General features: G+C 42.0%; 1 protein-coding gene and 1 long non-coding RNA gene across 3 annotated transcripts; one reads left to right on the top strand and one right to left on the bottom strand.

Moving 5' to 3' along the window:
- Window positions 1-2,938: 2,938 nt before the first annotated feature.
- On the top strand, window positions 2,939-14,131 carry cbln20 (cerebellin 20). 2 transcript variants are annotated; one of them, XM_079480980.1, is made up of 4 exons: window positions 2,939-3,031; window positions 12,492-12,593; window positions 12,689-12,829; window positions 13,369-14,129. In XM_079480980.1, exons 1-4 carry the CDS (start codon window positions 3,025-3,027, stop codon window positions 13,794-13,796), a joined length of 678 nt encoding a protein of 225 aa, XP_079337106.1. In that variant the 5' UTR covers window positions 2,939-3,024; the 3' UTR covers window positions 13,797-14,129. The 2 variants fall into 2 exon arrangements, with proteins under 2 accessions (XP_079337106.1, XP_079337105.1); XM_079480979.1 differs by lacking the exon at window positions 2,939-3,031 and adding an exon at window positions 12,287-12,388 and having other exon boundaries at window positions 13,369-14,131.
- LOC306908768 lies at window positions 4,947-6,184 on the bottom strand. Its single transcript, XR_013788036.1, has 2 exons — window positions 6,078-6,184; window positions 4,947-6,007 (listed from the first exon to the last, which is right to left on the bottom strand). It is a non-coding gene; the product is annotated as an uncharacterized lncRNA (long non-coding RNA).
- Window positions 14,132-14,458: the final 327 nt, after the last annotated feature.

Below are 14,458 nucleotides of genomic sequence, written 5' to 3'. Positions count from 1 at the left end.
TGCGGAGCTCTTCACTTTGTATAGCAAGAAACTCATTAGAACAAAAGAGACAGAGGGCTACATGGAAGTGGTTATGTGGTCAGGATAGTATAAACTTGGACAAAAACAAAACCTATTGCATGCATAACACCGTCTCCCACTAACTGACCAACAAATAGCCCGACATGGAACAAGGAAAGAAAAAATAGTATTGAGGTTGTTTAACGATTGAAGTTTTACTTTCACAATTTATTCAAGTGTATTGATATAGTGCTTTACACGAAAAAAAGAAATGACAGAAAAGAGGAAATAGTTGTGTATGGGATATGTATGTATTCTATATTTTGTGTTGCTGCAAAAGACCACAGAACATGTATTTAGGGAATTTGATAGGTATATTAAAGCCTTTGATTCCAGATTGTCATCTGGACCAGACATTCTCCTAGACAAGAGCGTTTACCTGCAAAGATAAATAAATAAATGAGGGAAATATTGAACATTAATAACTTTATCATTAACATGGGTGTGGGCTTCCGTTGTTGGCATGTTGCATTGGATGGCTAGCTGGCTATATTATTGTTCTACAATGCTAAACTACCCAAAAGCATGTTCTGTTACAAAGCTAGCAATATAACCTTGTGTTAGAATATGCCCTTTTCTGCAGGCATAAAAACTGGACTTAAAGTTGCCATTGGCGTCCAGGAAGCGCTCCGGGTTAAATGTCCCTCATTCCTGAGTGCAGCAGGGGACTAATCCCTGTCCAGAAGAAATAAAACATGAAGAGGTTTTTGGGTTATGCTTTTGTGCGTTGTTCTGCTGGACCAAATAATCCAATAATTTGATTTCGAAGAGCACTTTATGAGCTCTTGATTGTTTACCTTTGGAATCACGTTACCTCGGAATAAGTTGTCATGTGTGGCTTAATGGGGTATATTGAGTCGGACAATGTCCAGGTATCTCTGAACTTCATGAATAACAGCATCCGTGAATGGGAGGGACTTCCTGTCTTCCATTGTAGGGATTCTGTCCCGTCCAACAACTCGATCAATCTCCCTCTGCGTTTCCTCTACATGGAATACATGACAAAGAAATCAATAGAATTACAATACCGTTTTGAGTAAACTAATACAACAGATACGCCTAAAACCTACTTGTTCTCACTAGCCCTGGGTGAGCAGCACAGGCACATTTGCATTCTCATATTTGATCACACAGTTATATGGCAGACTCTTGTGAGGTCATCCAATCTTACTACTATACCTCGACATTATGTTCTCACTTATTCATTCCTGACCCGATCATACATGCTGCTACTGCGGCAGCCATCCTCACACAATATAAAACACAACACACTTTCAATAATCCATTGATGGAACAAATATACAGTTGTTTTCAAAATAATAGCAGTGTGTTTTAAAAAAATGTGTAAAGCTCAAAATCCTTATATTAACTTTTATTTCAATACACACATGTATTGGGAAAACTGCACATTCTAATCTAAATCAAAACATGAAGAAAAATGCAAAATCACATTCGTAATTACTCAACAGAAAGAGAAGAAAAAGTAATGTTAGTCTGTTAAAAAAAATAGCAGTGTCTGCATTTTTCTTTACAAAGTCAAACATTTACTGTATAAAATGAAAAATGTTTGAAGGTGAAGCGTTCTTGTGAATCTCTGAACTAATATTTAGTTGTATAGCCACGGTTTCTGAGAACTGCTTCACATCTGTGTTGCATGGAGTTGACCAACTACGGTCACCTGTGAACAGGTATTCCAGCCCACTACAGACCTTAACTCCTCAGCATTTCTTGGTTTTGCCTCAGAAACAGTGTTTTTTGATACCCCACATGTTCTCTAATGGACTTAGGTCTGGAGATTGTGCTGGACACTTCATAATGTTTATCTTGTTGGTCTGGAACAAAGATGTTGCTCGCTTACTGGTGTGTTTGGGGTCGTTGTCTTATTGAAACCCATTTCAAGGGCAGTTCCTCTTCGGCATAAGGCAATATGACCTCTTTAAGTATTTGAATGTACTCAAATTGATCCATGGTCCCCAGAATCAGATAAATAGGCCCAACACCATAGAATGAGAAACACAGCAGTTTTTTCATAGAATGATTTTCCTCTTTAGTCAAGTCAAGTCAGCTTCATTTATATAGCGCCTTTTACAAATTTCATTCTTACTAAGCAGCTGTACAGAAACATATGGATTCTAAGCAAAACATATAAGGTTATGCAAGTTCAAACAAAAAAACATGAAAACACAGAAGACAGACACACAGATTGAGAAACCCACACACACACAAACGTACACACACAGACACGCAGAGCCGAGAACCACACACCCAAGATAAGAAGAGAGAAACACAGGTCAAATATTAAACAGGTTATAAATTCCTATATGCAGTGTTAATTAAATGGAACTTAAAAATTCGAGCAGAATTTGAATTGCGTCCTGCCTACTGTGGTTACCTTGGAACAAATGAGACAAGACTGGCTGAGAGTAGAGTACTGTTCTGCACTCTTTGATCAGTTGTTATTGGAAGTGTTACTGGTTCTGGTTGATCTAACTAATGCAGATTTCAGCCTAAACCCTCAGAGGATTTGTATTATGGTAGTGTTGTTTAAGAACAGAAAGGTGCGTCTTTAGTCTATAGATTTAAACTGATAGAGTAAATGGACAGTGCAGGGAAGACTGTTCCAAAGTTAAGGAGCGAGATAGGAAAAGGATCGACCAGGTATTACCAACTGACCCGACGCCAGAGAGCGCTGTTGTTACGTCCCCAGAGTTCTGGGTTCGTTTTATAGTCATTATGTTCTAGTATTGCTTGTGGTGTGTGTTTGTGTTTATTTTACCAGGCAAGATGGCTTCTGTGACTGTCCCGGCAGCTGATTGATGGTTCAACCGCTAATTGGGACCTGGAACTCCGCCCACTCGTCAGTGGATGCAGCTGGCTGGGCTCGTTAAAAAACCCCAGTTTTGGATCAGTAGTTTCTCTCTGTTCCTGCTTTTGGTTTGGTTTGTACCCTGTGTGGGGATCTTTATGATATGTTAGTATTAAAGTGTCAGAAAAGTTGTCTAAATGTGATAATAGTTTTTAAACTGTTGTTGTGTGTGAGTAAAGTTAGCTTGCATTCCATTTTGAAACTTGTAGGAGCAGGACGGAGCATTTATTTATGCATCCTAGTTGGAGTTTTTGTAATAAGCCTGCAGGGCAACCACCTAATAGTGCTTTACAGCAATCTAGTCTTGATGTCATGAAAACATGAATTAACTTCTCTGCATCTAATAGTGATGCATATGACGTAGTTTAGATATATTTTTAAGATGGGGGGGAAAAAAGCTATTTAACACGTGTTGGCGACATGGTTGTCAAATGACAGATTAATGAAAGAAATTATAGACTCTAATTGAACTCCACACTGCGATTCTTTTTAATACACAAATAGAATTTGATACTCTTATTTAATTAACACTGCATATAGGAATTTATTGTGTGTCTGATATTTGACCTGTGTTTTGACTTCCATAACCTTTTATGTTTTACTTATAGTCAATGTTTTCATGTACAGCTGCTTTGTAACAATGAAAATTGTAAAGTGCTGTAAAAATAAAGTTGTCTTGACTTGACTACATACATAAACAAAGATATGTAGGCTACTGTATACACACAATATTATAAAAATATAAATCCTCTGAGGTAGTGCAGTGACAGTGCAAGTAAAGCAATATTGCAACAAAGTAATATAGTAGGGGAGGAAAACTTCCTTTTTATGGAAGTTTTTATTGCACATTTTAGTTTGGTTGGGAGTGTGTAAGTGATTATGTATTTAAGCATCTAACTGCTTGGCGATAGAAACTGTTTTTCAGTCTGTTGGTTTTGTTTTTATCAGCCTAAGGGGGAGAAGAGATGATGTCCAAGGTGAGCAGGGTCTTTTGAAATGCAGTTGCCCTCCTTCTGAAGTCGGCCAGTGTAGATGTCATGGAGTGTGGGCAGTGACATACCAATAACATGCTCAGCTGCCCTCCGCAGGTCCTTCCTGATCTCTTCTGTACAGCTTGAGAACCATATCGTGCAGCAGTAAGTAAGCAGGCTCCTATGGTGGAACGATAGAAGGTGGTCAGCAGGTTGTGAGGTAGGTGAGCGTGTTTCAACTTCCTGAGGAAGTTAAGTCTTTGTTGGTCTTTCCCCACTTACTGTGAGATGTGTGTGGACTATGTAAGGTCAGCCAAATTGTGCAGGGCAAAGAATTTGTAGCTCTCTACACTCTCTACATCCTCTGCATGTACAGTATGCAGAGGGTGGAGAGCTCTGAACGTTTAGATTTCCTGAAGTCTAAAATAATTTCCTTGGTTTTGCTGATGTTTAGGTCCACATTAATCTAAGAGCACCATTCTGTGAAATGCTGAATCTCGTCCCTGTAGGCTGTCTCACTGTTGTCTGAAATCAGCCCTACTATGGTGGTATCAGCAAACTTGACAATGGTGCTTTTGGGATGAATGGGAGAGGAGACACTGGTAAAGAGTGGTTTACACCCCAGTGGTTTTCCAGTCTTCAGGATGAGATTGGATGTTGTTTGGTTTCCCATCCTGACCTCCTGGGGTTTGTTACTCAGAAAGTCCAGTATCCACGCATACAGAGAGCTGCCTAAGCCTAGGCTGTCTAGCTTTTGAATCACTTTATGGGGAGCAACTGTTTTAAAGGCTGAACTGAAATCCACAAATAGCATTTTTTTTGGAACCGGAATAATTATAGCTAGTGTAGCGGGACCTTAAGAGGAGAAAACTACCTCTAGATCCTGCTGACTACGCCAGAATGTAGCGGGACCTTAAGAGGAGAAAACTACCTCTAGATATGCTAGACTACGCCACCCTGTTAACAGGGAAAATGTTGATACTAGTGGATTAAACCACCTACAAGGAACACAGGAACGTGGTTTTCGAAAGGAGGGCCAGAGACGTGGATACAAAAATACAAAAGCTTTATTTTAAATAATGAGCAACAATCTTGAGACAACTTTAAAAGACTGGGTCGTCATCCCACCTTCATGACCCTAAGGCCAACCTAAAGGGGGAAGCCGAGGCTAAAAATGGCAAGTCCCCACACGGCTCCTATTATCACTCTTACCACCCTGCACACAGGTATCACACACACACTCCAGTAAGGTCAAGCATGAACGCAAACCACTGTGACAAAACCTCCACCACCGCACGCTTAGGGCCTATTAGTGGCCTGCCCTGAAGCCTCGGCTCCTGTAATGACACACAGTTGTAACGTTCTCACAAACACATACTTAAAAATCAACAATAAGCATTTCCATTAATAAACCAAGAAGAAATCATAAAACAATACTAGAATGATGGAAATCAGGGTTTGGCATCCAAACTGGGTGTACGTGCACTCCACAGTCACCGCACCCTTAAAGCAAAACAGAATAAGCAGAAACAAACACCACGAGACAACTTAAGAAAATAAGTAAAATAAAGTTAAACAAACATCCTTACATGCACTGGAAAATAAATATAACAAAATCAACAAAACAAAGTCACAAACAACTTAAAGAAATAGTTAAAGGATTTCAGCAATCATAAAACGGAGTGCTGGAGAACAGATGTCACATGAGACATTCCAAGCGCTCACGCGCTGACGAGAAATTGTCACGGGAAGCGTCAAAGTATAAAAAGCAGCAGCATCAGATAGAGTTGAACCATATGCCTCGCGGTATCGGGAACCGTCTATTCCTCCACTTTATAGCCAGTCACACGCGCAAAGGATACCATCAGATCGCCACGTCGGGACCGCAGGAGAGGCATATACAGGAGGAAGGTGGCAGCCGCCAACAACCCACTGCAACGAACTATCGTCACAGCTTAAAAACCAAATAATAATTACGTGAAACCTACGCATCTATGTGCTAACTAGTTAGCCAAACAATACATATCTTGATGCATTCACACAGCACGGGAATGTGGGAGGGGCATGTACAGCGAAAGTGGCAGCCAACGACAGCGTATTATTCCAAAAACTACAAACCAAATAATGGTTACGTCAGATCATGCATATGCTAATGTTACTCGTGAGCCAAACACACATACCTCAAGCATCACAAGACACGGGACCACAAGAGAGGCATGTAAAGGGAGAGTAGCAGCCGCCAACAGCTCACAGCAGCAAGTTAGCCTCAAAAGCTCAGCGGAACCAGAAGGGGGAAGTCCCCGGGCAGTGGCGCACAACAAACGGCAACCACACACAAACAGTGAATAGGATCCCCTTTTATACGGTCTCGCATGGTTCATAATTAGACCCGTGATAACCCAACAGCCTTGTGTAATTAGGGACGCCACAGTACGTCCCACCACACTAGCGTGCACAGGTCTTCAGGATTCTTCCCGTGACTCTATCTGGACCAGCTGCTTTTCTCTCGTTGATCCTGAGAAGGGTGGATCTTACTTTGTGTTGCTGCAGTTGTATGTGGTTGTCGGTTTGTTCCGGGTGTCAAAACGGGCAAAGAATGTGTTTTAGAGTGTCTGGTAGTGTATTTATATATTCCTTATAGCCAGTGAGAGTTTTTATCTCCTGCCACATACATCTGCAGTTGTTGCTGTTAAAGTATTCCTCTATGCACTGCTTGTATACTTTTCCCTCTTGGATGCCCTTCTTTCAGGTTGCTTCAAGTGTCTTTGTAGGCTTGCAGATCCCCTTATTTAAAAGCAGCATCCCACGTTCTATGCAGGGTTCCAGCCTTGCTGTCAAACCACGTTTTTGGTTAGGGAATACTTTCACAGTCCTTGTCTCAGAAACATTCTCAATACAGATGTTTATGTTACAGTGAGCAGCTCATGTGTGTTCCTCCAGGTCTGTCCCCTCAGCAAGAATATTCCAGTCTGTGTCATCAAAACACTTTGTTGGTCCATAATTTGACTGACTTTGTGGATGGTCTTTGTGTGCAGATGAGTGGTTAATTTGCTGGTAGCATGGACAGAGAGAGATGATCTGATAGTCCGAGATGTATGGTTGTATGAGCTTTGTATGGTTGTGAGATGTTGCAGTACACTTGGTCTAAAGTGTTCTTCCTTCTTGTGGGACAATTTACATATTTGTAGAATTTAGGCAGCACAGACTTCAATTTGGCGTGATTAAAGTCTCCTGCTGCTATAACGATGCTCTCTGGTTGAGTCGACAGATGATGGCTAATGGAGTGGTGCAGCTTATATATAGACAGCTATTATAACTACAGATGCACATTCTCTGGGCAATTAGAAAGGTCTACACTGTAGCATGAATTATTTAATGTCCGGATCGCAGTGGCTGTCTTTGACTGTGGTGTTTGCACACCAGTAATTGTTTATGTAAACACAAAGCCCCCCTCCTTTTTTCTTACCGGAGTGAATGGTTTGGTCCATTCTGAAGACTGTGTGGTCTGCTAGCTCGAAAACAGCATCCGGGATGTTTTGATCCAGCCAAGTTTCTGTTAACAAGTTTGCACAATAGTTCCCGTGGTTCAATACGATCCGCAATGGCAGCTTCTCCATTTCATTGTCAAGCAACTGGGTGTTGGCGAGAAAGGCTCAGAATGGGCGGTTTATAGTGGTTAGGATATAGCTTAGCTTGCAGCCCACCTTGCTGACCCCCTTCTGCTCTTTGTGTCTTTGCTGCCTGCACGCCTAAGCGACATTACAGTAGCATTACATACGAAATAATGAATGAATGAATAAATACCTTAATGGAAAGAAGAGTTGTATGTTGTCAAGTCAACTTTATTTACAAAGTGCTTTTTACAATTTTCATTTTTACAAAGCAGCTGTACAAGAAAACCTATTGACTACAAGCAAAACGGTTATACAAAAAAGGTGAAAACACAGAAGACAGACACACAGATTCAAAGACACATACACAAAACACTCAGTGCAAATGCACACGCACAGACACACATACAACACACACAGACAATCACGCACACACATGCACAGGGCCATCACCTAGAACCACACACCCAAGATAAGGAGAGAGAAACGTCTTTGTTACAGATGTAACCTCTGTTCCCTGATGGAGGGAACGAGACGACGTGTCAAGACTGACAGAATGGGTTTTGACTTGAGAACCTATCATCTCCGACTATACTTTGAAAAGGTCAATGAATTTGGCGACTGGGACACCCATTCATTCACCTTTTTGGGCTTAGGAAACTGAGAGGCAGTCTAATTCGCTGCAGCGTGCTGGCGCGGCGCCTGTGGCATGATGGACACAACGTCTCGTTCACACCCTCAGGCAACCTAGGTTACATCCGTCGCTATTAGATTATTAATGATAATTTTAAATCTAACTTTTTTTATTTTGCCTTGTTGTGCAAGCACTATCGTGTTTGTGCAGAGGCTGCAGTTTTTGCCATAGGGGAACTGGAATCCCCTGGTTAGGCCTGGTTTCCCTCTGAGGTTTATTTTCTCCTCCAATTTAGTTTTGGGTTCCTCGCCACCGTTTGCATACTGTTTTGCACTGTTTGCCTGGCTGGGGGGACTGCTAGAATTTGATAGTCTTATTTAAAAAGCGCTATATAAATAAAGCTGACTTGACTTGACATCCGTTACCAAGACGTTCCCTTTATGTCTGTCTCTCGAAAGCGTGACACTGACTGCACAACTCTGTTGGTCTTCCCAGCGGGAAGCGCACCAGAACGAGAACAGGTGGCAATTAAGCGTACAGTCCCTAGTGGTTAGCTCTTGCCTGAGTGACCGTGCTCACAACTGCAGGTGACAGGTCTCAGGATCTACTTGTCCCGTCCAGGAGCCAGACGTGGAGGTTCCAGTGGACTGGTCTCAGGTGCCAGGCGGTGCCCCTTCCCCAAACCAAAGGTCTTCGTCAGGGGGAATCGGCCAGAGGGAGTGATCGGAGAACCGAGTCTGGTAGGGGGAGGCTCACTGGGGGGGAGCGTGCTTCCGCTTGTCCCGCGGTCAGTTGTGCATGAAGGCATCCGTGCCAAGGGTGACCTCAGTCAGGAAGTGCCAAAATGGGTGAACAGGACCACCTGTGCCTACCCGAACTGTTCCCAACTAAGCTGGCGCTGGAGTTGCCATTCTCCGCAGAGCGTGACCTGTTGAGAGAGTAGGTTGGCTGTTTGATTGAGGTCGCTCGGGATAGAAATGGTTCGCAGGAACACCACCCACTGCTGACTCCGGAGGAGGAGGCGTCGGGTGAGTTGCGAAATCTACCGTGAATGTATGCCACCTGGCGGATGACGTACGCTATAGCAGCTATGCTCTCTGTGTAACAGCATGTGCTTGCCCTGGATTAGAGGCAGGGGCCTCCTCATCGCAAGCCAAGCAGTCAGCAAGTCCAGGCTATTGAATGACCAGAGCCAGGCAGCACAGCACCAACTGGGCGCGCTCTCATGAGGCATGCTATTATGGTAACAGAGTCTAGTTCCATACCAGGATAAGACATGCTCAATCGCTGCAACGGATTTACATCCACGAGACTCTACATATCACCACCGCCACTCGCTGCAGCAGATGGCTTAGCAGCCGCTGTCGAGCTGGAAGCAAACGATGTTGTGGCTGTGTCCACGGGAACATAGCCAGCTGTGACCGCAGTACTGTGATCGACATGTGTTGCTATGTGGGCATGTCGTATTCAGGAATGCTACTTCATCATGCAGGGGACCCAGACATGTGACGCAGGTATCGTGCCTGTCTAGCCTAAGGAGGAGTGGTTGCACCCAAGACTACAGCGGCGAGACATGTGAACGCTGGAGGAGAATTTGCTCTTTTAGAAATATACTTGCAACAAAGATCCATAAAAGGAAGGAAGGAGGCGCGAACCGACACATAATAAAACAGAACATAAACTCCAGTACTGGTCCTCTCTCGTCGCACCCTCCTGTCGCTCATCTCGTATGCTTCCGGAGTGCCTCCGTGAGAGATGCGAGACTGGTGCACGCACAGCGGATACTCACGTGACCGGCCTCGCGCCTCTCCCTCACAGCTCTTGTCCCGCCCTGCTCGCCACAATGCTCTTTGAAGACACCTCTGACGAGCTACCGAAACACTCAGGGGAAGTCGCAAAACGCAAGGACGAGTTTCGCTGCTCTGAGTCGTAGACCCAATAGGAAGAAAGATTTCTAAGCATAAGCCTTGCAGGTTGCGAAGAACAAAAAGGTGAATGAATGGGCACCTTTTATACCCATATGTATGTGTGTTGGGACTGGCGTGCCATCCCATTCACCAAGTTCATTGGAGATTATAGGTTCTCAAGTCAAACCACATTCTGTCAGTCTCGACACAACGTCGAGAGGCCGACAGAAAGGGAACACGGTTCAAATATTAAACAGACTATACATTTCTATATGCAGTGTAAATTTAACAAAACGTTAAATTCTAGTAGCCCCCGCGCCCAGGCAAACGGTGGTGAGGAACCCAAAACAAAAGACTTGGGATACTGTGGTGACGTTTGAGGTGATTGTAGAGATTAGTGGTGTTACCTTGTGGTGCAGCGACAATGCCAAAGCACTGTTTACTACTTATGACTTGTGCGTCGTCATCAGGTTTAAACCTGAAAAAGTTTCATACGGTGGAATACAATCCTTTGTTTCGGTTCTAATATTAGTGCCAGTAGGTCATGACTGAAGTGCCCTTGAGCAAGGCACCTTACCCCTGATTGCTCTGCAGTAATGTGCCACTGTAAAAAACTACTTGTAAGTCGCTTTGGATAAAAGCGTCTGCCAAATGAATAAATGTAAATTAACATTTGTGATTATAGGAACGACAAAAAGTTAATATTTGAATTGTCAGTAGCATAATAACTAATGAAAACAAACTAATGAAAGCTGACTGCCCCATTTTTTAGAAATAGCCTTTGTGCACAACCAATTCTACACACTCGGATTTTGGAGTTGCACTGTATGGACCAATGTTGGTAATAAAACGTATCCGCTGATTTTTAACTGTTTCCTCTTTTGGTTTTCTTTTGCAATTAAACACTCAGCGTCTTAAGACATGGCGGCGACAACAACAACAACAACATTGCAGCGAGAATAGTTATGCCTTCTTTCTTTGCATATACATTTGGGTGGTGTTATTCGAAGCTTTTCACACACTGACGTAGATTTGTGGGGGCATGCCTACATGGGGGTTTTAAGCAGGTCTGGATAAGCCTCCGCTTTTAAATATAGAACATCTCTTTCAGTTTGACACTTTAATTTCTGCAAATAATGTCTGATATATGCATGAACAACTTGTAAAACATCGAAGATAGAGGAAAACATGAAATTGCTCCATTTGACCCCTTTTAATGCAAAGTTCACAACGCTAAAGCAAGTCATGTTCTCCTGTGATTCATCGTGTGTTCTTCATTGTCCTTTCAAAATAGTGAAATACATTAGTTCTTACGAAGTTGTGTATCAAGTTTTAGCATTATATTTTGTAGACGTTAATAAATGATTGGATTGGATTCAATTTATTGTCATTACACACATACAAGTACAGTGCAACGAAATGTATTGAATAGTCAGATGCGCAAATGAGGAAAGAATGAGAAGAATTGAAGAAGAAAGTCACAAGAAACAAAAAAGAACAAACGGAAAGACATTATATAGTTTAATTTATAGGCCTAGTAAAAGATCTTATGAAGTTGTATATCAATATACATTATGAATTGTTAAAGGTAATAAATGTTTTTTTTTAAAGTTTGTCAAAAAACACCCCCCCCCAATCTTTAAATCCCCCATGTGATTTATGTAATTCCCCAAATGGAAAAACTAAATTCAGACCATGCGGTGTCATATTTCTATAGGTAGATATTGTTCAGCTGATGCGAGCTTGACTCATGTGACCTGCCAGAACTAATGTTATGTGCTTGATTAGTTCAAATGTAAGTTCCCACTAGATCAAAAGATATTGGTCAAATTCAACTGATTTAAGTATAATCATTTTTTAACGTGAACTACACATTAGGGCAAGTATAGGTCTTTAAAACGTATTGAATTGAGTTGTTAAACTAAACGTTGTGAATGGATTGAATCAAATTGAAGAGTTGCTGTGGATAAGGGGAGAGCAGGGCAAATCAGATAAAACACCAATACCATCTACCTCTCACTCACTCATAAGTGTAACATTTATCATTGAAACTGAGATGTCTGGGGGTTTTTTATACACACGAGTCAACATCCACAGAGACACGTGTTGTGTATAAGAGGTACCCTGGAGAAAACCACCATGGGAATGACATGACCAACTGGAAAACAATACCTGTCCCACATACAGCAATGTATTGCATGATAAAAGAGACCACAAAAAGCCCTGCCCAGACCATTGAGAGAAGGTGGGGCTTATCTTGCCTTTATAGTCAAGACCATTGTAGGTGAGATTAATCTTGCTGAAAGACCACAATCAACAGACATTAACAGGAATGAGGGGTGAGAGATGTAGCTGTACGGGTATTAAAATGAATTGCATCCACTTGTATGCTGTGACATTTGAATACGCAGGACTGCTAGAACTTTATTCTTCATATTTCAGCCCTTGTGATGTTGAGCCTTCTGGGTTGCGCGCTGGCACAGGACAGGACGTTTTCATGGAATGGTCGTGGAGAACCTAGTCAGAATGATACCAAGGAGAACGGTGACTTAAAATGCCTTTCCCTTTTTGTTTGGTAGTTTTTATTGTTGTGATCTAGACAGTGATGGATGATGTTGATTCTCGCTTGGCCTTTACAGTGTGCCTGACGGATGAGGCGTCCTGTGGCTGCTGTCTGATGCAGCAGCTGATGTGGAGGATGGAGACGTTCTTCAACATGAGTATAAATGAGCTGCAGAGGGGCCTTGAGAAAGCTCACGGCGTTTTAAACAATATTCGCGGTACGTGTAAAGCAGATTTCAAACTTCTTCAATTGGGTTTATCGTGTTCTCAACCTCATGGATCCCATTGACTTCTATTGTATGGAAACAGAGACATTTCTGAAAATATCTTCTTTCGTGTCTCATAGAAGAAAGAGTCATATACAGGTTTTGAAACACATAAGTGAGAATAAAAATGACACAATTAAGTTTTTGAGTGAGCTATGTTCACTTTTAAAGCAACACTATGTAGTTTTTCGACCTTAAAATAATGTCTCAAAAATTATTTCATTGGTATAACAATTCTCAACACGATAGTTTTGGATTTCTCTTCACTTTGTAATATAGCTACATCTATTGCGTTTACGCTACAAAAACAGTGTATGTACTGATTCACTGTGTTGTCCCAGAAAAAACACAGAGATGCGTTCACTTGACTAAATGCAACAAGTTGTTTTAACACGACTGTTTTTAGAGTGTTGCATTAAATGCACTTCTTTTTTCTCCGAAAGTTTGAGTCAGGTTCAAATTTGAGTTATTTTCCCTTTTTACATGCACAGCCAGCCGCAGCGCCTTCTCTGTGGCCCTCACCGACGAACGCATCTGCGTGGGACCGTATCGCGAAGAAGCCATTGTGAAGTATGGAAGTGTATTCATTAACGTGGGAGACGGCTACAGCACCAGCAATGGCACCTTTGTCGCTCCACGTTCTGGTGTCTATAACCTGGCACTCACCGTGTACAGTGATGCTGGTGCCCCGGGAGCAAGACTGGCCGCATGTGCACGTCTCCGGCTGAATGGACGCACACTGGCAGCACTGAGTGAAAACAACAATCAAGATCAGGAGGACAGTGTTAGCGCTGTGCTAGCAGTGCAGCTGCGTGCAGGGGACACAGTGGACGTTGCTCTGCCAGTCGGTTGCTTCTTGTGTGATGACAACAACCATTACAATACTTTCACCGGCTTCATGCTCTATGCAACTGATTAAAAGAGAATCAACCAATGTTGTTTTTAAAAGCACATAGTATTCAGTATGTTATGTGTATTGCATTGAAAAGTACACAATTTTGCCCTAAGGAGCTAGTGCAACAATAATAAAATGTTAAAGGTGTAGTTTGTTTTTTCTTTTTACACGACTTGCGGGTTTGCACAGTATACTGTGATTGTAAGTTTCATTTGAGGTTCCATGTTTCCTTCCACACTACTCTGCATTCGACAAACTAACACAAGACCTTTTTGAAAGCTACAGCCATTGTTTCCATTGCAAGGAACATTGAAAGTACTATTTGAATTATTTAATAAACATATTGATTCTGTGCTCTTATTCTCTCTGGATTCTTGTCTTCATTATCTAATTTACACAGCAATAGTTCATCGATGTGAATTTTTGCTTTGGTTCACACCTTTCCTTTAAATTTCTATTATATATATAATTGACATTGATTAGACCAGTTATTTTCAGAATAACCTCATATTAGTTCCCAATAATACATTCGACCCGTTTTTGTCAAATGCCATTTATTAACCCATCCCATGGTTCCAATTCTTCACTCAGAAAAGGAATCAGGAATCATCAGTTTTTAACTTCTACATGGTTCAACACATGCTATAACTAAGCTGTTTTAACTAAACTGTATGTAGTTTAATTGG

The sequence above is a fragment of the Barbatula barbatula genome, assembly GCF_947034865.1.
Source record: "Barbatula barbatula genome assembly, chromosome: 19".
NCBI classification, from domain to species: Eukaryota; Metazoa; Chordata; class Actinopteri; order Cypriniformes; family Nemacheilidae; genus Barbatula; species Barbatula barbatula.
Note: the sequence above shows the minus strand (reverse complement) of the source record. Positions and strands in the feature narration are given on the sequence as shown.